The sequence below is a fragment of the Carya illinoinensis genome, chromosome 3 (genome assembly GCF_018687715.1).
Source record: "Carya illinoinensis cultivar Pawnee chromosome 3, C.illinoinensisPawnee_v1, whole genome shotgun sequence".
In the NCBI taxonomy this organism is placed as follows: Eukaryota; Viridiplantae; Streptophyta; class Magnoliopsida; order Fagales; family Juglandaceae; genus Carya; species Carya illinoinensis.
In genome coordinates, this window is record NC_056754.1 from 9198238 (window position 1) to 9224913 (window position 26676).

At 38.2% G+C, this 26676-nt stretch overlaps 3 protein-coding genes across 3 annotated transcripts; 1 reads left to right on the forward strand and 2 right to left on the reverse strand.

Moving 5' to 3' along the window:
• Positions 1-1878: 1878 nt before the first annotated feature.
• LOC122303106 (probable ubiquitin conjugation factor E4) lies at positions 1879-16844 on the forward strand. The gene is made up of 16 exons (XM_043114675.1): positions 1879-3051; positions 5401-5605; positions 5804-5955; positions 6051-6342; positions 6424-6576; positions 10654-10857; positions 10960-11072; positions 11193-11307; positions 12545-12634; positions 12776-12979; positions 13092-13187; positions 13336-13458; positions 13811-13903; positions 14038-14202; positions 16216-16305; positions 16449-16844. The coding sequence occupies exons 1-16, from the start codon at positions 2198-2200 to the stop codon at positions 16626-16628; spliced, it is 3129 nt and encodes a 1042-aa protein (XP_042970609.1). The 5' UTR covers positions 1879-2197; the 3' UTR covers positions 16629-16844.
• A 313-nt stretch (positions 16845-17157) lies between these two features.
• On the reverse strand, positions 17158-21193 carry LOC122303108 (tRNA (guanosine(18)-2'-O)-methyltransferase). The gene is made up of 6 exons (XM_043114676.1): positions 20969-21193; positions 20340-20850; positions 19405-19543; positions 18992-19053; positions 18165-18303; positions 17158-17584 (listed from the first exon to the last, which is right to left on the reverse strand). Exons 1-6 carry the CDS (start codon positions 21102-21104, stop codon positions 17447-17449), a joined length of 1125 nt encoding a protein of 374 aa, XP_042970610.1. The 5' UTR covers positions 21105-21193; the 3' UTR covers positions 17158-17446.
• Positions 21194-22403: 1210 nt separating this feature from the next.
• LOC122303109 (probable mitochondrial saccharopine dehydrogenase-like oxidoreductase At5g39410) lies at positions 22404-26214 on the reverse strand. Its single transcript, XM_043114677.1, has 2 exons — positions 25489-26214; positions 22404-23333 (listed from the first exon to the last, which is right to left on the reverse strand). The coding sequence occupies exons 1-2, from the start codon at positions 26152-26154 to the stop codon at positions 22641-22643; spliced, it is 1359 nt and encodes a 452-aa protein (XP_042970611.1). The 5' UTR covers positions 26155-26214; the 3' UTR covers positions 22404-22640.
• Positions 26215-26676: the final 462 nt, after the last annotated feature.

Sequence of the window (26676 nt, forward strand, 5' to 3'; positions counted from 1 at the left end):
CTACAACCATCCTCATTAACATCTATCTCAACCACCTTCTCGATCGTACCGCCAACCATCTTCCCAAACTCGTCATTCATACAAGCTAGGGGAAGATCGTGCAACTGAATCCAAAAATTTTCTTTCTCAAAACTTATATTTGTTGGCTTAGTAAAACCATCAAACAGGTTAAGGACAATCAAACTGTTATCGAATAACCAAGGTTTTCTTGCCCACACTCTCTGTTTATCCTCCTTTGTTGCAAATGTGATAACGAAAACATTTACTCTTACCTCCTGAAACACCGCAGGCCTGCTAACACGCCATACTTTCCCCATCGTGGCTCCTATCACGCCTTATCCAACCTTCCTCTTTGTCAGGATTTTTCTAACTAAACATCGATCCTCTTTCTTTCCCACCCCCTTTAACACTCTCTCATCTACCTCAATTGCCAAACTCTCTTCCTTAGAGATATGTAGCCCTTTCCACTTTCCTTCTAGTTCCTTCATACCTTCACCACCTTCCTCCATCGTACCAGAAAAGATTCCTAGTCCGACGAGAAAACTGACTCCCACTTCACCTCTTTCTGTTTTCTTTAGAGAGAAAACCATTAGAGAGAAGAATTTTTTGTTTAAGATCCAAAGTGAATTTCCTTTTATCAATCGTGAAGGGCACCGTCTCGGGGTACTTTTGCCCTTCTCTATTCTTTTATTTTATTTAAATTGAAAATAGAGACAAAATATTGAAAGTTTGTTTGAGATGTGCATCATCCATAATTATCTCACTGTTGAGATTAAATGATAAAAAAAATATTTTCATCATCCTCTCATCATTTTATAATATGACATTAGATTATCAGGGACTCATAGTCATAAACTAACGCTATGAGTTTTATTACGTACAAGTAAAGTTGCATACTAATCTACATACTAATATTGATTCTTTCATATTCAAAATTTAAATTAATATTATTTTCAATAAAATCTATTTTTTGACCAATCACATTAGATTTATGCACATATTAGTATGCAGTTGTGTTTGTAACTAGATTTTTCCATCATAAAACCTTTTGTATTGGACTAGCCAAACCAATAAAGATCCACATATTTTATTCCACAAACAAATATTTGAAGTTCTGATTTTTTACAAATGGGCCAATAGCTCTATTATGTTCATATTTTTGCAAGAAATTTCATTTGCCACACCATAATTAGTTAAATATAATCTTATAAAAATTGGATTGGACAGTTTTGTGTATATATGAGAAAAAATAATATAATATTATTAAAAAAATTATTATTTTGACTTATAGTTACCTAATTCAATGTGACATTATACTTGAATGACTTTGACTTTTAGACAAAACATCTAGTTTTAAGTTTTTAACCAAATTTTAGTTTTGGCTTTGGCTAAAACATTGCCAAAGCTCTGACGACTCTCTAAATGAATTTATCTTAATTCTCTACCTCTATTGAAATAAGGGTCAATTTGGATGATGGAGCATTATCAATATATTATATTATTATTTATTATTTTGTATTATTATTTATTATTATTTAATATTATGTTATTATTTTTTTATTATTATTTTCTTATTATTTATAAAATATTTAAAATTATTTCAATATCCAAACATAATCTTAAATACGGGGAGAGCCTCTATCCAAGTACAATATGCTTGTTTTGGGATGGGCGATGACGTTATTTTCACTTATCTTTTAAGATCGTATGGGATTTGGGACTCCATCTCCCTTATATTAAATGCCCATTAAAACAGTACGAGTGTATAATTCAAAACTCTACTAGAAAGATACTTTAGAAAGATATTCTCGATTTTTCTTCAAAACTAATTGAAGCGTATCAACATTTATTTATTTATTTTTGCTAGATATAGCTTCTTTTTCTTTTCCTTTTTCTCCAATATTGGAGACGACTGGGTCTTTCTCCGTGACGCAAAGCGAGTTTCACATATAAAAGGGCACAACCTCTATGCCGTGTGTCTACTCCTACCCTCCCGATTACAGTGTCTCTACACCGCGACTTTTCCTGCTATACTCCGATATCACTATCTAATTCACTCATTCATCTGTTTGTTTCCCGGAGAAGTTTCAAAAGAATTCCTTATAAAATCGGGTTTGCGGTTTCTTTTTTGCTTTATTGGGAAAATTTCTGTGTTTTTAGGACCGTCTAACGGAGAAGGAAAGAACCTTTGCCCTCTATGGCCGCCCCAAAACCTCAAAAGAGGTCTCCGGAGGAAATCGAGGACATAATCCTCCGGAAAGTCTTTCTCGTATCTCTGACCGATACCGCGGAGTCATCATCCGATTCCCGGATCGTGTACTTGGAGATGACCGCGGCCGAGATTCTGAGCGAGGGCAAGGACTTGAGACTTTCTAGGGATTTGATGGAGCGGGTCCTGATCGATCGTCTCTCCGGTGATTTTTCCTCGGCAGAACCGCCCTTCCAGTACCTGATCGGCTGCTATCGCCGCGCCTTCGACGAGGGAAAGAAGATCGCTTCCATGAAGGACAAGAATGTTAAGTCCGAGATGGAGTCAGTGGTGAAGCAAGCCAAGAAATTGTCGGTCTCGTATTGTAGGATTCACTTGGGGAACCCTGAGTTGTTCCCAAATCCGCTGGATTCGAATGAGAAGTCACGTTTGAGTAAATCACCTTTGTTGCCGCTGATTTTCTCTGAGGTTGGGAGCTCGGTGGACGGGTTCGGAGGTAGTAGTGCTGGGAGCACTCAATGCCCACCTGGTTTCTTGGAGGAGTTCTTTAGGGACTCGGATTTCGATAGCTTGGACTCCATATTGAAGGGTTTGTATGAGGACTTGAGGGGCAGTGTTATTAAGGTTTCAGCGCTGGGGAACTTTCAGCAGCCTTTAAGGGCTTTGCTGTATTTGGTTAGCTTCCCGGTTGGCGCCAAATCACTAGTGAATCACCCGTGGTGGATTCCAAAAGGCCTTTATTTGAACGGCCGGGTTATTGAGATGACGAGCATATTGGGCCCCTTTTTTCACGTTAGCGCTCTGCCCGATCATGCCATTTTCAAGAGCCAGCCTGATGTGGGGTAAGTGGTGGAGTTATGCGTTTATTGGTTTAGTTTTCAAGTCTGGTGCTTGTGCTATCGTAGGTTGCAATTTTTATTGTTATCGTGGTTTTGATTTGGTATTGTGTAGTGGCTAGGAAATGTGGGAAGGGATAGAACAATCAAAATGTAGAATATTTTATTTCTTATTTGTATAAAACAGAAATTCCCTTCCATCTGAACATAATGCATGTGTTTGGCTTGCTTAAATTGTGGGGTTTTATTTTTTCAGAGCACAAACAGTAGTAAAGGAGTCACTTCTTCTTGTTTCCAGTACTTCCCTCGCTTCTTCAGTTTCTGAATAAGTAGTATATGGGTGGTGCATGTTACGTGTTTCTGGTATATTAGGAAGCTGGATCCTGTATTCAATTCGGTCGTCTTAAAAAATTGCTTAATTAAGAAGATATGGATGCCTAATATTGTGCCACGTTTATCACACTTCTTCAACCTCCCAATCTGCTCAGCGTTTGAGTGATTTCAGTAAACTGCAGCTTGCTGTGGATCGGTCAGGGGAGGTGAAATAACTTAAGAATGGGATCTTTTTCATCCATTTGAATATATGCATGATATTCTGGGTGGAAGCTCTAAAATGATGACTGGATATAAAATGTTATGGGTTGGATCTTCTTTAGCTTATGTAGACAGCATTAGGGGCTGCAGTTAGGCTGATCAAATTAATTATAGAGCCAATTGGGGTCTCAATGTTATAGCAATTACGGTACATTGTTGGGTGTTATCGATATTGGGAAAGATTCCTTAAGTCAAACAGTGACTGATGATATCAGGGGATTGACTCTTTGATGTATTAAAATTGGTTTTATTGTATCTTCTATTTTGATTGATTGAATGATCTTTTATCAGAACGAGATGTTGGCTATATACCATCTTAAAGCTAGGTTATGAAATTACTGAATTGTTGTGCATATGCTACTGTTAATTTAAAAAGACACTCAAATCTCTTTTAGTTTTCGTGGGCCTTTTCTTTTTCTTGGTTTTGTACCTCCAGATCTTTTTCTGGTCTTCAGCGAGGAAGTTATATTCTCTCTTAGATTTCAAACATTTGGAAGAAGGAAAACTGAAAGGATGGGCCCACTTGGATGCAATTGAATTATAGAGTATTTTTACGGTTAAGATTAGATGGTTTATTTATGTTTGAAATCCTATGCTCAATTCCACTGTTTATTTTTTTCCCCCATGTTCTGTCATGGTGGCTGGATTTTTTTTTTTTTTTTTTTTTTTTTTTTTTCCGGTAAACAAGATTTTATTGATCATAAGAATGGGAAAGAGCCCAATTATACAGGACATATACAAGAGCAACGCCTATGCACAATGTTCTACTGATACAAGAAATTTATGAATGTTCATGCCATAAAATCAATTACAATCTACCGATGGAACAAATGTTAAAAAAGAAATTTTTAAGCTCATCCATTGACGACTTATGATCTTCAAAATTCTCTAGTTCCTTTTCCTCCAAAGACACTGCCATAGGCAAATCGGAACTGTATTTCAAATTGCTGCAATCTGTAAAGTGCCCTAAAGACCTCTCCATGAAGCTAGGGGATCGATCGCCCTTCTTGGCATCTTCTAGGGGTGGGCGGCGGGGCACCACCCCCCGCCACCCCGCATCCACAGCCCCTGCCCCGCGTCGGCAGCAGGGCAATCCAGCACCCTGGGCCCAGGGCTTTGAGCCTAGCTAAATATATATAATTATATATACAATAAACAATGAAGTTGCATCATTTTAGGGTCAGGTTTAAGTTAAACCTAGTCCCCCCCCCCCCCCCCCCCCCCGGGGACAGTCTCTCTTCCCCCCTCTTTATTCTCTCTGGTTTCTTCTTCTCTCATTCCCGTTCTCCCTCTCACCAAGTCGCTGCATCCGCCGTCCTCTTCTTCTCATCCTCCTATTTGGCGACTCCTCCTCCTCTTCTTCTCTTAGACCCTCTCTCTCTCTCTCTCTCTCTCTCTCTCTCTCTCTCTCCAATTTGTTGTTTACTAGTTGCGAAGGATTTTTTTACTAGTTTAGGATTTTTTTTTTTTTTTGGTTTCCGATTTGTTGTATATTTTTTGTGGATTTTGTTGTGGATTTGTATTTTGTTGTGAATCTTTGTTTGTTTTTCCTGGTACTTGTCAATGTGGGCGGCGGACTGGGGGCAGACGGACTAGGGGTCCACCCCCACCCTGGGGGTGCGCGTGGCACCCCTAAAATCTTCATTGTTGTTGGATTTTATGCCTATTGAACATGTGAACCTATAGCTATGGACGACTTTTGGTTGTGATGTCTAAGAATGCTTTCTTACTCCTGCATTATTACTCTCTCTAAAACACCAGGTTGCAATGCTTTTCAGAAGCATCAACTCGCCGACCAACTGATTTATCATCCTCATTCACCACAATTAAATCAGTTATGAACAACTTATATGATGGTCTAGCAGAAGTTCTTCTCTCACTCCTTAAAAATATGGACACTCGTGAAAATGTTCTTGAGTATCTTGCAGAGGTGATCAATAAAAACTCGTCGAGGGCTCATATCCAGGTATTTTTCCATTTCTCATAGATTGCTTAAGTGGCAGCTGTAGTATTATTTCTGACTTGATATATTTCTCCCTGCTTTTCTATGGAAAGAATACTTAAGGCAATATTTTCACTTTTTCTTTTCCTAATTTACATGGCATTGTTCACTTATCAAAATAAATAAATAAATTACATGGAATTTTTCTTACATTTGTTATAGGTTGATCCTCTATCTTGTGCAAGCTCAGGCATGTTTGTCAGTCTCAGTGCTGTCATGCTTCGCCTGTGTGAGCCTTTTTTAGACGTGAACTTAACAAAAAGGGATAAGATTGATCCCAAATATGTCTTTAACAGTAACAGATTGGATTTAAGGTGAGAGCTTTATGTTTTATGGATTGATTTTCTTTTATAAGTTTATATGGATATTTATTCTCTTCTCCTGGTTTTTCATGATGATTTTGTACTAGAGCGTCGACTGCACTCCATGCATCATCAGAAGAAGTTGCTGAATGGCTTAATAAAAACAATTTGGGTAAAACTGATGGCTCTAGACAAGATACTGAAGTTGAAAATCGGTTGCTACAATCTCAAGGCGCCACCAGTTCTGGCAGCACTGCCAGTGGATCCTCTAATGCAAAGCTGGGATCAACTGGCAATAAAACTAAATATCCATTTATTTGCGAGTGCTTCTTTATGACTGCAAGGGTGCTCCACTTGGGTTTATTAAAAGCATTTTCTGACTTTAAACATTTAGTTCAGGTAAGAATGCATCCTTTATAAATGCCCAATTTTCAAATTCCATTACAAGATTGTAATTATTCTCGAGTGGATTTATTTTAGGACATTCAAAGGTGTGAAGATACTCTCTCTACTCTTAAAGCCATGCAAGAGCATTCTCCTACACCGGCATTGGAGCTGGACGTATCTCGCCTTGAGAAAGAAATGGAGTCGTATTCACAGGAGAAACTTTGTTATGAAGCTCAGATGTTGAGGGTATGTCAGCTCTCTCTCTCTCTCTCTCTCTCTCTCTATATATATATATATATATTTGTATATATCTCTATCTCCCCCCCCCCCCCCCTAATGTACTTGCATGGAGACAGTCTGGCTCTACTAATGATTTTGACGTCCTGCTCCTTGATTTATATTATGGTCGATCACGGAGGGCAAAGGTTTGAATCTATTATATGGTGGAAGGTCACTTTCTAAGGGTAATTGGTTAGGTGCTCAATGTATCTTCTAGCCATTGTCGTCCATCTAGTCATTGTACATCTTTGAATGATCAGTCTGGGCAAACACTTCAAAATTAGGAGCCTCTTTGTTTCAGGTTCAGTAGGCCTGTCATTCCGACCCAATAGGCCTTCCATTCTGACCCAACGAAATTGTGTGGCTGTCATACAATTACTATAGCTCATCAAGAACATGGGCTATGCCTATTATGTTTCATGAATAATTTGCTTGTATCCATCATTAGTGCTTAGTGGTTATTAGGTGTATTATGTGTATACTTCCTATGTACTTAGGCTATGCCTTTTTCTATTAATAATGTTGTACTTTTACTTATCAAAAAGTAGGTAATGAGGTATAGAGTAGTTTAAAGGTCTCACACTTATTATTTGCTGATAATACTTTGATTTTTAGCGAGCCCGATATGACAATCTACGTGTTTTAAGAGCACTTCTGCTGTGTTTTGAAGCTGTTTCAGGGTTAAGAGTTAATTTATCAAAATCTGAAGTTGTTCCTGTGGGTTCTGTTCAGAATATTTCTGACTTGGCAAATATTCTGGGGTGCATAATTTCTTTACTCCCCAAGAGGTACCTTGGGCTTCCTTTGGGGGCTTCTTTTAAATTTGTTAATATTTGGGATGGGGTGATTGAGAAAATGGAAAGGAGGTTAGCTGGTTGGAAAATGATCTACTTGTCGAAGAGCATGTAGTAGTGGCCTAATCAAAGTTTGGCCAAAATTTGACTACGAAATTCACTTTTATAAATTTAGCTAGCCACTTTTCAACAACACCAAATAGCAAACTCTCTAAATCTATCACTATTCTATTAAAATATTGATTATCTAGTCCATTTCCACTATATATGAAATCCTCCAAACTCTAAAATTTCTACCAAAAAAATCTCAATGCAGAGCCAACCTAAAAAGTGGAAGACAGTAAAGGAAAAGAAAAACTACAAAACCTGCTTGGTCTAATTTCATTATTCAGAAAAATTAGAAAATGTTCATTAACTTATTGAAATGTTAAAAGGAAATCATGCAATCCGAAGAATTTGTTGTGGCAATAAACATCAAGTAGCAAAAGCTTACCGGAAAAAAGAACTGGGGTCCTTGAAAAAAGAACCGAAAAAGCTTTGGGAGGCTACAACAACAATGGTCGATGTATTATTTGGCCAGCAATTTGGGCTGACTATATTTGGCTAGTGAAAGGGGATGGCTAAAATTAAAGTAGAATTGTTGAGTTTGGTGTAGGAGGTTTTTAAGCAACTTAGCTATAATTTGGCCAAATTTTTTATAAGTAAAATAAATTATATTATCAAAAGGAGGCAAAAGCCTGATACAAAGATTAGAGACCACATCTAGGTATGAACAATGGATATAAGGAACTCATGTAGCCCCAAACCATTGAAATCAACCGCTAAGGTCCATGTACAAAGAGTTCCAAAGAAAAAAACTTTCAATTCCTCCAATGATCTCTCTTTGTCCTCGAATGTCCTGTCATTGCGCTCTCTCCATAGACACCACATGATGCATATAGAGATCATCTTCCATACTGCTTTTAACTGTTGATTTCCTCTCATATTTTTCCAACTGGCCAATACCTCGACCACTGTCTCCGGCATAGCCCAAGCCAAGTCCATTCTACCAAGTACCTCATTCCATAGCCTACTCGCTACCTCACAGTGTATTAAGAGATGGTTCACCGATTCACCTCGCTTTCTACACATGCAACACCAATTTGTGATGATTTGGCCAAATTTTAACTTTGGCTGGGCCACTACTAATGCTCTAAGGGGGGAAGATTAACTCTAATTAAAAGTACTTTGTCTAACCTTCCCACTTATTTCTCATCTCTTTTTCCATTGTTGGCAAGGATTGAAAGAAGAATTGAGAGTTTATTTCAGAATTTTTTATGGGGTGGTATAGGAGTTGAAAACAAAATCCATTTGGTTAGTTGGAAGAAGGTTTGTCAACCGATTGATTGTGGTGGGTTGGGGATAAAAAAATTTAAGATTGTTTAATAGAACATTACTTGGGAAATGGCTTTGGAGATACCACTTGGAAAGTAATGCCTTTTGGAAAAATGTTATTGATGTAAAATATGGTAGTTTGTAGGGAGGTTGGTGTTCTAAAGATACTAGTGGTGCGTATGGGCTGAGTTTGTGGAAGTTCATTAGAAAAGGATGGGGGGTTTTTTCAAATCATATTAGATTGAAGGTGGGAGATGGGAAGAGGACACTTTTCTGGCATGACTTGTGGTGTGGGGATTCTTCACTTAAGCTGGACTTTCCCTCTCTTTTCAGAATTGCAAGGGATCAAATGCCAGCTGTAGGAAAGTCTTTCTGTTGCATTGACAATAATATTCAGTGGAGTGTTATCTTTATCAGGGATGTTAATGACTGGGAAGTGGAAAGATGTAAAGGCTTTTCTAGAAAGACTTTATGGTTCAAAGTTGATGCTAGATAGGGAGGACAGCATGCTGTGGATTCCTGTAGGAAATTCAAAGTTCTCAGTCTCCTCCTACAGAATATTATCTAGTCACAGGAGTTGTGAATTTCCCTGGAAAAACATATGGAAAGTGAAAGTTCCTTCCAAGGTTGCTTTTTCTGTTGGGTAGCATCCTTGGGCAAAGTGTTGACAACTGAAAATCTTAGAAGGAGAGGTATGTACATTGCTGATTGGTGTGTCATGTTTAAGAAGGATGGGGAATCCATAAGTCGCCACTTTCTTCATTGTGAAGTGGCCAGGTTCTTGTGTAATGAGGTTTTGAATAGGACTGGTTTACTTTGGGTAATGCCCAAGGAAGTAGTGGATTTATTGGTAGGGTGGAAGGGTTTGAAGGGTAGCAAGAATGCTGTTTGTGTTTGAAAGATGATTCCTTCGTGTCTCATGCGGTGCCTATGGCTTGAAAGGAATGGGAGATGCTTCGAAGACAAAGAACGATCATTGGGAGAACTTAGGGATTTATTTTTAGTACTTTGAGTTTGTGGGCTAAAGTTTTTGTAATGGAAGATAATCCAGAATCTGTTTTAGTTTTCCTTTCATTTTTGGAAAGTAGTAGGTATTTCCTTTGTATATGTCCTGTGTACTTGGGCTTATGCCTATTTCTTGGGAATAAAATCTTTTATTAATTATAAAAAAAATTGTTTCAACAATGAAACCCTTCACTACTTGTATATACATATAAATATAATACCTGTTCTTGATGGATTATAGTCATTGTATGTCATGTTTCAGTTTCACTATTCTGACCTGACCCGAGTTAGGGTCAGAATTGGTTTAACGGGTTAAGTCAGAAGGAAGTCAGATTGGAACAAATTAATTGTTTGTTAATGTTTGTTTTCAGAACAATAAAACAGTGTCTTTTTGGAAATTTGTTATTAAAAAAAACTGTTTGGGTTAGCTTCGGGTTGGACTATGGAATTTTTTAGCATCCATGTCAGGTTAGAACCCCAAAGAATCAATCGAGCCTAATTTTCGGAGTGGTCAGGCCAGGGTTTGGTACTTTTGGGGTCCGCTTTCTTTTTAATCTTTGTTTCCTGTTTTTCTTCCATTCCTCCATTAAAGTATTTTGTTACCTTGGGAAAAGGATCAAAAGTTTAAAGATTATGTCTTATACATATGAAGTGTGGACTTTTCACTTACTGCATTTTTTATCATATATTGAAGTATCAGATAATGTCTCTGTTTCATGGTTTTCCTCCTGTAAAGTCCCTGCCTCAAATGGGATCGTTCTAATATTATTACTTTTTTCCCTTTTCCTTTGGCTCCAAGATTTTGAAGGGCGTTTACAATATGAATTTAATGTGTTAAACTATATGAAGCTCTTATTTTTTTTCTTCATAGGATGGAGCACTTATTCAGAATGCTCTTTCTTTCTACCGGTTAATGGTGGTTTGGTTGGTTAGCCTTGTTGGCGGATTTAAGATGCCTCTGCCATCCACATGCCCAATGGAATTTGCAGCTATGCCAGAGCATTTTGTGGAAGATGCAATGGAGTTGCTTATATTTGCTTCACGGATTCCAAAAGCTTTGGACGGGGTCTTGCTGGTAGACTTTTTGTTGCATAGTTTTAGTCACAATCTATTCCTTTTGCTCTCTGCAGAATCTCTTCCAATCTGTGGTAAAATGCAATTTTTTTTGGCTTGGCAGGATGACTTCATGAACTTTATTATCATGTTCATGGCAAGTCCGGAATTTATTAGAAACCCTTACCTTAGAGCGAAGATGGTTGAAGTGCTGAACTGCTGGATGCCCCGTGGAGGGTGATTTTTCATCTTCCTTTGTTCTTTTCCTTTTTTTCGAGAATTTTTTAATCAAAAGAGAGATTGAGTGCCTCTAAAAATTTCCTAGCTTAGCTCATTTTTTTTCTATTACATGTGCAGTGGCTCTTCTGTTACTGCTACTCTGTTTGAAGGGCACCAACTGTCTCTCGAGTATCTTGTGAGAAATCTTCTGAAACTTTATGTCGACATTGAGTTCACTGGTTCTCACACGCAGGTAATTGATTGCAGACATCTTTTTAAGGGTGTAGAGGTAGTTGAAGTTTGAGCCAATCATGGTGGCCTAGATTAGTCACTTAGTTTTGTGACAGCATACATTTTTAGATGCAAACAGGAAATATGCTTTATTTTACTTGCTTGCAACTGTTCTTCTTGATAATTGCTTTGAGAGGGTGAAAAGGTGGAATTGTAGGCAAATTTATGTAAAGCTGTTCGCACAGCGAAATCGTTATACCCTATCAAATTTTTGCAACAAAGATATCTTACTTCTCTTTCTTTCAAGACTCAAGTTGATTATACAGTTCTATAATCATGGTGATTTGCTTAAGATTGTTTCCTTAAAAAAAAAAAGATTGTTTCCTCAATGAGTTTTTCGCACATTCCTTTAGACACAACATACTGGAGTCTCTTGTGGCTCTTCAACTCACTGTATGGTCTCTCTCTCTCTCTCTCTCTCTCTCTCTCTCTCTCTCTCTCTCAACCCAAAAAAAGAGATGAAAATTATGCTTGGGAAAACGGATGTAGGTATTAGGTGCAGAATCAAATCTGCCCTTGCAAGGGTCAACCTGAAGGATACATTGGATGCAAAGCCCACCTAATCTTATTAATGACTAGTTGGTAGTTGGACTCTGAATGCGACTTATCTGGCCAAGAAGGGGATATTGATTTTTTATTTTTTATTTTTTAAAGTAAAGGGGATATTGATGAAAATGCATCATTAGAAAACTAAGGGAGTTGTGTGTTGCAAATCCAGCTGGTCACCAATGGCTAAGACTTTGCCTCACTCTTGTGTTCAGGGAGAATTTTAAAGTTCTAATCTGAATATATAGATTGATTTTCTTGAGCACCTTAGGTTTTAGTTCAAGTTCGATGATACAATAAGTTTTGTGCTGTTATCTCAGGTCTGTTTAATTAGAGGAGCTCAGTATTATTGACTGATTTGGTCCATTATCAAATATCTTTCATGACATTAGTTCTTGGCTGATGATCCTGTACTTGCTTGGCTCTGGAATATAGATTGCTTTCCTTGCAATATGGGCAGACAATTGGGTTCAATCTAGTGATCTGTTTTTCCTGCTTTTTGAATAAATTCTTGAAGCATGTTGTTGTATTGCTGTTGCAATCAACTCAATCAAAATTATTGTCAAAGCGTTTGGGTTCTCATTTATTTTTCAGTGTTGATGAGTTTCAGAAGCTCATTGTTGATAGGCTTATTTGTTTTTCATCCTGTGCAGTTCTATGACAAGTTTAACATCCGTCATAATATTGCCGAACTTCTCGAGTACCTGTGGCAGGTCCCTAGTCATCGTAATGCTTGGAGACAGGTATAGTCTTTATGTACCTATAATTAAACCCCCCCCCCCCCCCCCCGGCGGGGCGGCGGGCAGAAAGTGTGTAGGTAGGTGGTGTGTTTGCACACGTCCTTGTTGCTACGTTTAACTGCTTTGAATTTATCACCTTTTCAGATTGCGAAGGAGGAGGAAAAGGGTGTATATCTGACTTTCTTAAACTTCCTGGTCAATGATAGCATATATCTCCTTGATGAAAGTCTTAACAAAATTCTTGAACTCAAAGAGTTGGAAGCTGAGATGTCAAATACGACTGAATGGGAGCAGAGACCAGCTCAAGAGAGGCAGGAGAGAACCCGATTATTCCACTCCCAAGAGAATGTTAGTTTGACTTTTTCTTTCTGATAATATATACTTATGTGCATGTGTGCACATGCGCACGATGTACTCTGTTCCGGATAACCTTATAAAATGTATATTACTGGGTGTGTAGATTATTCGGATCGATATGAAATTGGCAAACGAGGATGTGAGTATGCTGGCATTTACTTCAGAGCAGATTACAGTGCCTTTCCTACTTCCTGAGATGGTAACATCTTTTCATTGTTTTCCTTACCTATGCATGTTACCTCAGTCTCAGTTGCTAAAATTTCTTTTCTCAACAAGTTTTTATGTTCTTATTTGTTATAACAGTTGCTGATTGCCCATCCACCCTTGCACCCCTTCTTTCTCTTCAGGTTGAGAGAGTGGCCAGCATGCTTAATTACTTTTTGTTACAACTTGTGGGTCCCCAAAGAAAATCTCTTACTCTGAAAGACCCTGAGAAATATGAATTTCGTCCAAAACAGTTGCTGAAGCAGGTTGGTATCTAGTAAATTTAACATTTGCTTCTTGTTAAACGGGTTATATTTTGGTGAGTGATATATGATTTCAAGCCATATAATCAGGGTATTCTCAGTGGATTTATAGTTTTGATACTGATAAAAAAAATCCTCGGTGGATTTATATTTCTAATACCAATATGATTGAACTAGGTCTGACTCTGGTTATTTAGGTTTCTAAGTGCAATGAAAAAGTTATATACAGGCTGCCTGGGAATGACATGGTTTTATCGATTATTCCACTACAATAACTTTTTTTTTTAAATTAATAAAGCTTTTACATCCTGGCAAAAAGGTGTTGCTGACTTTAAATGTTTTTTTTTTTTTTTAGATTGTCTACATATATGTCCATCTGGCAAGGGGTGATACGGAAAATATTTTCCCAGCTGCTATATCAAAAGATGGTCGTTCATACAATGAGCAGGTATAGCTGAGGCAAAGAGTTCGTTAGGTTCGCTTATTTGACAACTATTGTTTATATTTAGTAAGAGAATGTTTTGGTTCTCCCTGAAAGATGTGGTTGGCCTAACATAATTTCCCAATTGGAGCTTGTGCCAGTTATTTAGCGCTGCAGCAGATGTTCTTCGAAAAATTGGGGAAAATGGGAGGGTAATACAGGAGTTTCTTCAGCTAGGTGCTAAGGCCAAAGTCGCAGCTTCTGAGGCAATGGACACTGAAGCTGCTCTTGGAGAGATACCAGATGAATTCCTTGACCCAATTCAAGTATGTTCACTTGTTTTTTCTTTTTTTGTTTTTGCATTTAAATTGCAGTCATTTTTTCTTCTTCCTTTTTATTTATTTATTTATTTTTATTTTTTATTTTATTTATTTTAAGGAAGAGGACAATACCCCAATTTGATTAATAACCCTCACTTATGGTGGAGGAATACCATATACGAAGGGAGCATGGGGCTACAATAAAATTCCAGAACCAAGCTCCTAAAGAAAATGAAATGAGAAAATTAATAAAAGAAGATTATAAATAGTCTATAAAGGAATAAAGAACGAGAGTCAATGCCAAAACTTACCATGTTGCCCAGGGCTCCAAATGAGGCGAGACTATCCGCTAAAGCATTGCCCTATCTGTAAACATGTTTGAGATTAAAAGGAAAATGTTGCTTGAACTGTAAAATATCATTCCAAATATCAAAATGTTGCCAGGGGAGTTGGGATTCAGTATTAAACCAATTTACGATAAGAAGAGAATCTGATTCAACAATGAGTTCAAAAATACTTAACTGATAACACATAGTAAGACCAAATTTCAGAGCTGATAAATCTGCAAGGGTATTAGTACCAAAGCCCAAGAAACAAGAAAAACCAGCAATAATGGAGCAATTAGAGGACCTAAGGATACCACCGCAGCCAGAAGGACCAGGGTTGCCTTTGGAAGTGCCATCAATATTTGATTTGAGGGTCCCAAAAGGAGGAGGAATCCATTTCACCAAGATTGGCCTCTTAGCATGGATGGTGATTTGAGAAATGTGAAGAGACTCTAGGGTGGAAGCATATGAGTTGAGGAAGAGAGAACAAGCCTTTAGGAGGATGTTGAGATTCCTAAGCCAATTGACAACCTTATAAATGATGGTATTAGAGTTAGTGAGAATGTCCTCGAATCTAGCTTTGTTTCTTGCAATCCAAATCTCCCAAAGAATGAGAGACGGAAAAGGCTAGCAAGAATACGAAATTAGTCCGAACCTCTAGAGGCAAGCCACCACTAAGTGACTTGATTCCTTCAATTACCAAGGGTGGTGAAATTGAAACCAAAAATAGAGGAAAAATGGTGTCAGACCCGTTTGGAGAGGACACAGTCTGCAAAGGAATGGTTAGCGGTCTCTAGAAAGCCCCCACAGCAACAAGAACATTTGGAAGCCAAACAACAAGAACATTTGGAAGCCAAAAAGATACCAGTGTTGGATCCGATCATCTAGAGGAATGCCATTATGCCATAATTTCCAAACGAAAACAGAACCCTTGATAGGGAGAACAATATTCCAGATATAAGTAGCAAATGGGAAAGAGGGGTAGTGATCCCTAAAAATCACTACCTAAAAAGGTTCCAAGCAGATTTGGAACTAAAATTGCCTTCATTGGTGTGTTTCCAAACCCTCGAATCAAGGCCCAACTTAAGTCTCACAGGATAAATAGAATTCCTAAAGGAGAGCAAGGTCACCTAGGGCCATAAGCTTTTCATGTTCCAACCCGTGGAAGAGCACACGTCTTTAAGAAGAAGGTTAGGGTTAGAGATATTGAAACCTTTTTGGGTCAACGAACCATTCCCTGCGCTATTATCATGCCAAAAATTCAAGGTGCCTTCCCATTGGCTTTTGTGATGAATAATAGGCAGATAGTTGCAAACAATATTCCAAGAGTTAAAGAGTGGAAAGATTTAGCCTTAATGAGACCCAAAGAGTGAAAATTATTCATGTGTTTTTGGGAAAGGGGGTTCACCGAGAGGGAATTAGAAGACAAAAATCTCCAAGCCAATTTACAATGAAGAGCACTGATAACATCATCAAGGCACATTCGGTGTTGAACATGTGAATTATGTGCAATTGCACTAGACATTTTTATGAATCCAAGGCCCCCCCACCTTATTCTTTACTCGTGTCCACCTTGGGGTATGCCAAGGGGTTTGCTTCCTCATTGATTTGTTGTGGTAAATTATCTGGTTATGCTTATTCCCCTCCCCTCTCTATCTCCTCGCTGACCTCTCTCTCTCTCTCTCTCTTGCAGTACACTTTAATGAAGGATCCAGTTATATTGCCTTCTTCAAGGATCACCGTAGACCGACCTGTCATTCAAAGGCATCTGCTTAGTGATAATGTACATCTGCACTTGCTTTTTTATTTTTCAAAATAATAATGATAGCAATAATGATAATAATATACCTGATTAAAAGAGCAATAATGATATAATAATAATAATAATAATAATAATAGTTCTTATATATTGTATCTGATATGCAGACGGACCCTTTCAACCGTTCCCATCTTACTGCGGACATGCTGATTCCAAACAATGAATTGAAGGCAAGAATTGATGAGTTCATAAAGTCCCAAGAAATGAAGAAGCATGGGGAAAGCCTTGGCGTGGACAGAACAAAGGCGACAATACAAACCACGAGTAGTGAAATGTTAATTGATTAACATATTGGTATATGATTCTGAAATTCCCAATGATTTAATCGGAAGGTTCTCATACATGCCAAGTCGGTGGAAATACATTCTATACCATGACATGGATAGTGGTTTGTAATTATTGCCCAGTGATATAGCATTTTTATTTGTTAAGAGTTCTACATTTTCTTTTGTAAAAATTTGATGCCAGGAATTCAATTCATGAGGATATTTCAGTTTTCCAAATCTTTTGCCAAATCAGTCTCGGTGGCTCAGCTAGTGCCTCTCCTCCTCTGAGGAAAGAGAAAATGCCTGCCTTGGTGTGATAGTCGTTCCCTTTTCTTTGTTACCTTTTAAGATAAACCCCCAACATTCATGGCATCATTATATGGTAAAGAGAGTCTAATAACAACAAAAGCATGTCTCCCCTGGATTACTTCTTAACCACAATTTCCAATCCAAGCATTAGAATGCCATACAGTACACTTGTGTAAACTAACCAGATAGCCTCGTATCACAGCTGACTGAACATTTTCTCAAAGTGCTTGCTCCTTTTGGATTGGTTTAAAGTTTCTATCTTTCCTTTTTTCTTTTATTTTTTTGTGCCATTTTTTTAAATCATCTTCTACAGAAATTATCAAAGTCACATCCTTCATGAGGAAAATCATACATTAGGTTCTGCTTGGCCCTAAAATATAATAAACAATTTAACTTTTTCTTAACTTTTTCAAATTCTAATACAATAATAATATTAAAATATAATATTTTAATATTTAATCTTAAAACTCAAAATTCTCATCTGAGAATTCTCAATGGCCAAGCAGAACCATTGAAGTGGTGATTCTCTATCAAAGCTTGGGGGTGAACGTGCCAGCCTTTCGCTTTGCATATTCATTGGCAATGCTAATCGCACTCCTGCTATGACGTAGAGAAAACTCTGCAAGTAGGATTTGGCTTTGTTCCACTGTCAGATCACCATGACAGCCCTGTAAACATGGTGCAACATTTCTTACTTTCAGAAAATTGGAAATAGAGAGCATATGCAAAATATCTAACCTAATATTTACTATTATAACATAACTCGATGGCAGGAAACTTCAATTTCTGACAACGTGTGCAATATGAACTTATTCACTGGGCATTCAACATAGCCCAGTCCCCTACAATGGTGATCCCAGCTTACTAGGAATACATTAAGCACTCCCTAGCATGTTTGAAAGGACATACATAGCAGCAACTCCAGCAAGCTCTGGTAACATGTAAATATAAACCCGCTCAAAATAGGTTGAAAATTGAAATTGGCTCCTTTCATGGATGCAGAAAATGTGCTACAACTTTTAACTAGGACAAATAGCTGCATCTGGTTTTGAGTTTTAGCATGGAAGCTTTACAAAAAGACCAATAGCAAAGGCATCAACCTCAAAGTTCCTTTGATTTGAATATAAATGAATCTAAACTGAAATCAAGAAACCAAAATCAGCAGAAATTAGAAGCCATGAATCTTTTCCAAAATGAGACAGTTCGAACTATATAATGTGCTGCAGATTTTACAGCACCAGTCATTACCAGGCGTGACGTTCTGTCGCAAACAGCATGATGCATGAGGATGCCAGCAGCTACTGACACATTGAAAGAGTCTACCATGCCTTTCATTGGAATGCTGCAATGCAAATCTGATAACTCCAGGGCCTCCTCACTTATCCCCCTGCAAGAAGAATGAGCCAATTTAACCTATCAATATACATATTAGATAACTATGATTTTCAAGAAAATGAGTCAACTGAATGACCAAAGCATTGGTTGCTTCCACTTGTGGCCTTCTTCAACCGCCTTGACAGCTTAATCTCAAGAAACCCCGCCCCCCCCCCCCCCCCCCCCCCCCCCCCCCCCCGAGTTAACAAACAGGAACAAGCTGAAGAAAGGCGCAAGAGAGAGAGTTGATACTCAACTCACCTCCCCTCTTCCACAATTAGGTGGGGAGCAGGGGGTCTGGAAACCCCAATGGGAAACCTTTCACCACACCACACAATTCTTTTGGGAAGCACTCTCTCAGACATTTCCACTCCTGCCCCCGCAGGCAGAGGGGTTTCAAGATACCAGGCAACCAAGTGAAAGTGAACAGCCCTGAGCAAATCTTCTAGAGTGCGTACCCTTTGTTTCTACTCTCTCTCTTCCAAGAAAAACTAAAAATATAAATATAAAAATGGGACTTTAACTAATTACTGAACATAAGAGATCATACAAAAGACTCAAATGCATACTAATTTCCCTTTTATATTCATTTATTTTAGATCATTCAAGTTCTTCCATAGCTCGTTGAAACATCAATTGATGAAACCGTAATATATCTCCATATTTTGATAATAACATTTAATTAGAAAGAAGGTAATTACCTGTTCTCGTTCCCCACCACAATTGCAGTTGGGCATGACCAATCCATCTCGTAAATGGATACCTAATTATGGTAACAAAGAGTCAGCCAAACGCAGGCTCAGATTTCTCTACCTAATATTATATACTCAAAGAACATTTTTCATTGGGAAATTTTTCAAAAAGGGAAACTACATTTTGCAACCCCAAACCATTTCTCAATTTTCACCCTAAAATGTCCATTGGCACCTTAAACTACCAAATTTTGGCAATTTGCACCCTTGGATCTAGCTAAGATCTCAACCAAGTGTTCAAGTTGCAAAAATTTAGTAGCTTAGGGTCCAGATTGATGGTTTTCATAGTTTAGGGTGCAAATTGAAAAAAATGGTGATAGTTCAGGAGTAAAATGGCACAAAAGGGAAAGATTGATCAATACCGCATCCATTCCCACATGCGTCGTTGCAATTCGATAACCACGTGACCTAAGAAAATTAAAGCACTCTAGGGTGGAGTTCCAAAGTTCAATGTCTAACCATTTCTCTGCACCCATGCTAACATGGCGGTTATTTCTATACCTGCAACCACAACAGGTAATGTTGGCAAAGTAAGCCAGTTTGGATCAAAAGATTCAACACCTAATTGTAATTGACAAGAGGTTACAATTGAAAAGAAACACCAGCCATCAATACAAATGAAGGCAATTTTAGAACAGGAATAATTCAAACAACCCACGAAATGGCACCACAGCATCAGTTTTCAAGGCAGTTTCATGTCTGGTCACATTCAAAATGGCCAAGTTTACAACAATATCCAGATAAACACAACCACCCATATGGGCCATATGTTTTGATGGAATAACCAAACACAGTATGGATTTAAATCCAAAGCTGCAAAACTAACAGATGGGAGGGCTGAGTCCCCATGAGATACTTGAATGCAACCCAAAATTACTAACACTCTTCAATCATTTGATGGAATGTGACACACTACTGTTTCTACAATGAAATACTATTAAAGAAATTTCTTCTTTTCCCACTGAAAAGAACATCCTACCAAGGCTCAGAAATAACTTGTCCAAAATCCTCATAAAACAAATATGCCCTTTCACTTCTCTCACGTTTAAAATAAGCAAATGAACAAAGATATTATAGGCACAAAACTAGCCATGATCACTTACAGAAACTTACTATCACACAAGTAAATGAACATCGAAAAACAAATACGGTAAATAACTGAACTTCCAAAAACGAAAGAAATTATTATTTTTTTGATAAGTAAAAACGAAAGAAATTATTAATCAAAAAGAAATTAAAAGAGATACATTTTTGCTTCTATTTTTTATTTTTCACCTCGACCGTCGTTGCATTGCACCTTTTCGAGTCGCACGAGACAACATGGACCGATTGAAACCCAAGGGCGTCGGCGGACCGAAACACAGCTGAAACATTGCCGAAATCACAAAGACCTTCGACTACCAAGCAGACCGAATAGCTCCGATTCCTCACTACATTCCGGAATCTCTCCTTCCTCACATCCGATATGTACGGATTAAGTGCCTCCAGCACCTCACCGCTGCTCAAATACTCATCGGTCCCGCACCTGAACCTGTTGAGGTACGGGAACCACCGATTGGCTCGTACGGATTGGCCTCCATCGAGATTAACGGACCGGCGCTCCATTTTCATTAGTCTTGCGACGTCGTCGGGGTTTGCAAGGAGGTGTTCGACGGTGTCGTTGAAAAGTCCCTCATCCGATGTCTCGAGGATTGGGTTTGTGGAAAGAAGTTGGTCCGTGAAACCTGTGGCTTCAATTGAAATCGCGGCTCCTTCAGCGGAAGAAGCATAAGATCTGGAAGGAACTCTGCAGCATACGATTCTGGGTCCTATAGATATGCCAAATTGAAGAAAAAACAATTAAAAGCAAAATATTTCGATATTTCGACCAAATATAAGTATACACAGAGAGAGAGAGAGAGAGAGAGAGAGAGAGAGAGAGAGTACCGAGAGGAAGAGAGAGGAGGGAAGTGAAGGAAGTAAGAGGTCGAAAGGAGATTGGAGAGGAGGCTGCTCGATTGCTTCGGAGACTGCATCCGAGGGAAGTAAGAGACGTACCGACCAGGGTTTTGTAGGCGTTCATTGCACACGCACAGAGAGAGAGAGAGAGAGGAGTTTGGCGCCAACAAGTCGAGACAATGGAAGATGGCTGAGGGCTTTTTCTGGATGGATGGATAGCATCTCCGGTCCTATTAGTAGTTGCATAATGCCACTGTACCGCCCGAGCGGTACCACTCAAGTTTACCGTTCGGTAATTTTATTTATTTAATAATTAAAAAAATAATTTTAAACATATTGATATATTCTTTTATTTTAAGAAAAATATTTAAATATATTTAAAAAATATGAAAAAAATAGACGCCACGTTCAGCGGTAAAAATTGGTTTTTAAGAAAGTAATTTTAAGTATATTTGTGTTTTTTTTTATTTTTTAAAAATATTTAAATATATTAAAAAATGTAAAAAAAAATTAAAAAAAAAAAAAAACTGAGCGGCATGCCCCAATGGTAAGAGCTGGGCGCACAATAGCCCAACCCTTAGTAATTTAGTAGTATAGCTCTCATAAACGGTGATGTTTTGATGGTAGTGTCGATTTGTTCGCCATTTTTCAAAACCAAAAAGAAAAATAATTTGGAACTCAAATTGTGTCCCGAAAGATTTTTTTTACTTAGTGATTAATAAAGTGTTTTTTAGTGATGATGTAAATTTTTTTTAAAAGAATATTTAAGAATATAAAAAAAATGAATGAAAAAAAATTAAAAAAAAATTACCTTCTTGGGTAGGTATTCAGGCTACATCTCTCGGGAGATATAGCAATACCCAATGGAAAATGATAGTACGATTTAGACTAATTATTTACTATTTAGCCTATTTGGAAGGTAAAAGTGTCTCATTTCGTTTTATTATTATAATTTTTTTAAATTTTCACACAAAATAATAAATAATTCAACTTTTTCAAATCTTAAAATAATAATAATATTTTATTCAACTTTCATCTCATTTTAACTCATTATCCAAACGGCACCTTAGTGTTGTCGGTCGAATAAGTAACCGTGCTGGGATGTATAAATATGTTAGCTATGAAATAAATGAGATCGATCTATTTTGCTAATTAAACACGACCACGTCATTGTGTGTTTTAGAGGAGAAGGCAGCCTCGAATTGCCTCAAGTTCTTGTAAATTCATCTTATTAGAGAAATGCTTTAGCCTGTCATGTATACACAACCATCCAGTAGAATGTTTAGTTTACGTGAGCTTTGGAAGTTAAATGGGCTTCTCAAATTATCAAAAACGAGATTCCAGTGGCTACTCAGGAACACAAGAAAATTCGATAAAGATGATAGATCGAAAAAGACTTGCTAGTGCTAGGAAAGGCAGTTCATTCTTACAAAGCACTCATTCCATTCCAAATCCAGATTGGATTCAAAAGATATAAACCCTCATTGCAGCATCCAGATCCGATAAAAACAATAAAATAAAATAAAAATTATCAGATTATATACAAAGATGCAAACCATATTGTAGCTCTTACACGACACGAGCACAAATGAGCAGAGCCACATAAAAGGGGAAAATGAACGCAATTTTCTGGCATATTATGGGCTTGCGTTCACACGACTCACTGAGAAAGAGCAGTCTTCGAAATGACATCAAAAGATATTCCGTTCTCTTGAAGTCTTTCTTGGAGATCGGTTGGGCCAAATACAATTCCTGGAGTCAATACCCCTCCCCTTGGTAGGTTTTCTCGCTGGCTCAGAAGGATAAGCGCACACTGAAGGAGGATTATTGGGGTGGTCAGATAGCCAATCTCGGGTCCCATTACTCTTGTTATTATTTCCATATCAGGTTTCCTGTTTCCCTGAGAAGCAAGACTACCGTTGCTAAAACCATGCCCGACAAACCACATCTTAAAAGAAGCACTTCTGACCTCATCATCAGAGGGACCCTTCTTCCTGAACCATCCAAGGCTGAAAATTGCGGGAAAGTTTAAGAGAAGCCACCTTCCAACAGCAGTTTTACCCAGAAGCCCCATAATCACCCCAACAGTGATGAATCGCAAGACTCCCAGTACAGATTTGGAGCCTATCTTCACCCCAAAATAAGCTGGCTTCACAGTTGACCAGAAGGCCTCCCTCTTCTCAATCTGTTCAACACTCTCATTAACTCCTGGAAGTCCACCGGGGTTTTCTGTCAGAGATGCCAGTGTTCTTCGAACAACAATAGAATCTGCTGAAGGTAGCTTTACGGCCCAAACCCCAATCTTTTTCTGATACTCTATAAGAGGTCCTTTAGGAGGTGTAGGACCAGGAATCTACAACCAGTAAAGAAATATTTAATACAATATATGCAGCTCGAGGGCCAACTAGCAAGACTATACAGCAAGACAAATTTATTATAAATGGGTAGATAACCAGCAAAATCATGATTCCAACAAAGTGTTACAGAATAAATTACATAATGAAGGAAAATGACTGTCATTTCCAGTCAAAAAGCTTGTTGATAGAATAACATAGATAATTTCTAGCAGAATATCTGGACACTACTTTTCCTTTTATCAGTAAACAAAATTTTATTGATCATAAGAATAGGCAAAAGCCCAAGTGTATGGACATATACAAGAGCGTCGCCTTAGCATGCTAGTTCAGGGATATTACTTTAATAGTACCATCAATCTTCAAAGAGGAATCACAATGATAATTTCAGTATACAACTGTCCCATGCCACACAAATCTCTGAGGCAGGAGTCGTGAGATTGTCAGTATTGAGTACCAAGTAGAAATTGACTAAACTACTTGTTAAAAAAAAAAAAATTAGAGATTGACTGCAAAATCAAAAGATATATATTCAATGTCAGGTACATATACACACTATTCCGATATTTATTAACATAATGTATTGAATAAAAAATTGAAATATTTATATTTTTTGTCCCTACCTCCATTACTGCAACCATCAACAACCAAGCTAACTTTGACACCCCCATTCTACAACCACTGCTACCATAAAATTATCACCATTATCATCTTACCATGAGCCATCATAACCTGCACCTTTACTGCTCTGCCCATGCTTGAGTCTTACTTGCCACTATGGCCACCAAATACCACAAAGACTGCCCACCATATCACTACATCAGTCGAACCAGAGTTTTGCCTTGACTACCACTTACAATGGCAGTGGCGAAGGCACAAGAGTGGACAGTAGAAAGGTGTAATAGAAGTGGTGGTACAATTCAATCCACTGCCACTACTTCCCTTCTGGCTTCATTTCCTCCACTGCCTCTACCGATAAAACCTTCAACACAACCAATATCCCAACTTCTCTTAGAAGTTCCGACTTCCAAATCTGCTAAAACCTAGGACACTTGCCACCACTGCTAAAAAAATATATATTCTTTCCAGTTCATAACTACACATACATCATTCAGTATGACCTCAATCACTAATGAATGTATAATAGATAATGTTGATAAAAATAATATGTCATTTAGTAGAGCAGCCCAAGACTGGGAAATAGACAGTTTCGAGGCTTTTTTCAGCTTAGTGTACTCTACGAAGCTGAATGGACTGCGTGACAATAAACTGTGGTGGACACCTGCAGGTAAGGGTACCTTCACGGTTCGCTCTTTCTATAAGTCCCTTACATTTCTACCAAATTCTCATTTTCCATGGAGAAGACTGTGGAGGAATAAGGCGCTTCCCAAAGCACTCTTCTTCACTTGGACAGCAGCCCTGGGTAAGATTTTGACTACCGATAATCTATGAAAGCGCTGGGTAATTATTTCAAATTGGTGATGTATGTGTAAGAAAGATGGCTAGACAATGAATCATCTCCTGCTACATTGTGAGACAGCTAAAGCCCTGTGGTACAAAGTATTAAGTTGAATAGGGCTAAATTGGGTGATGCCTGCTACAGTGGTTGAATTATTGGCCAGTTAGGTGATGCCAAGTGGCGCTCCACAAATCAAAGTTATGTGGAAAATAGTCCATATCTTCATTATGTGGTGCATCTGACATGAGTGTAATGATCAGACTTTCGAAGATAAGGAGCAAACATTAGAGGAGCTTCGTTCTTTATTTTTCAGCATCTGATTTCTTTGGGCTATAGCTATAGATTTTAATGGCCTAAATGTACATGATTTTCTTGTTTCCTCTATAGCGACCTAGATAGATCTTATCTCTTGTATACCATCTTGTGAACTTGGGCTATGCCTATCCTTATTAATACTATCGTTTACTTATCAAATATATATATATATATATATATCTCATTTTCTAACTTCGTAAGCTTCTACAAGTACTACCTTAACCTAGCAAAATTTAGCATCAACCAAATCAAAACCAGCAAAGCCAAACCACTAAACATCAAACATATCTTCAATGAAACCACTACAAATAATTAAGCCAAAAAATTACAAATTGAATCCAACATATCAATATGATAATTGAAAAGAGAACTTCCCTTACCACCGGTCTAGCTCTTCTCGGCCTCGACCGCCTCAGCTCCTGCAAACTCTCCGCATTGGCCACGCCCAGCACTGCCGACTCATACGTCCCAAAATTCCCCGCAATCCTCTTCTCAGACTCCAAGCTCAGATACGCCTCAACCCGATTCGGCACTGCCGGCTCCACCCACTGCCTCGAGTTGAACATCAAGCCCAATTCAGCTGGAACTGAATCGAACCCACATGCCGAAATGATCAAAGAACCCTTCTCCGCCGCCTTCTCGCCGTACTTGGCCTCCATCCGCTCCATGAACTCGGGCTCCCCACATATGTCCAAATAATCACACCCAGTCTCAACGCAGGCGGCCACTACGGGCTCGCCGTAGAGGCGGAACGGTCCGACGCAATTGAGCACAAGCTTGGTTTGTTGGCAAAGGGAAAGAAGGGATTGGGCGTCGGAGGTGTTGAAGGTGAGGACGGGAATGCGGAGTGGGGGGTTGGGGTGTGAGGCCCATCTAAGGGTTTGTGTCAGTTTAGTGGGGTTGCGCCCAGCTAGGGCTAGGGTCTTCAGTGGTGGGTGATCGAGGAATCTGAGGGCTTCTTTCACTACGTACTTGCCTGTGTAGCCTGAAGCTCCCAGAATTATCAGATCGTAGGGGAGAGGATTTCGTTCTTGATTTTCTTCCATTGCTCTGAGACAGGAGTTTCCAAAAAAAGAAAAAAACTTTTTGATATATGTTTCAGAATTGCTTTCGGAATTAAGGGCAATTTTTTTATTATATTTTTTATGCATTTTATATTAAAAAATAATTAAATTTTTATTTTTTAAATAATAATAAGTCCAACTATAAGTGACGTGTCAAGCTTTAATGCACTGCATGGTATAAGAATTTCTATATTTATTGTAGATTATTCTTCATAAAATATTAGGTTGCATGGTATAAAAATTTATATATTAATGGTAGATTATTCTTTATAGCTACGTCTGGGACAATGTATTGGGAGTGCATCAGCCAAATGCACCAAAGTTAATTCAGATTGGCTCGTACACACTATACAACACATTTTTGTCCAACTGTATAAATATAATATTCTTATCACTCTTAGATCATTTTTAATTTTTTAAAATTGAGTAATGGTATTAAAATAGAAGTGAAATGATGGTCTTGCTCATAAAACTCAGGAATCAACGGGGCATTACTATCGCAAG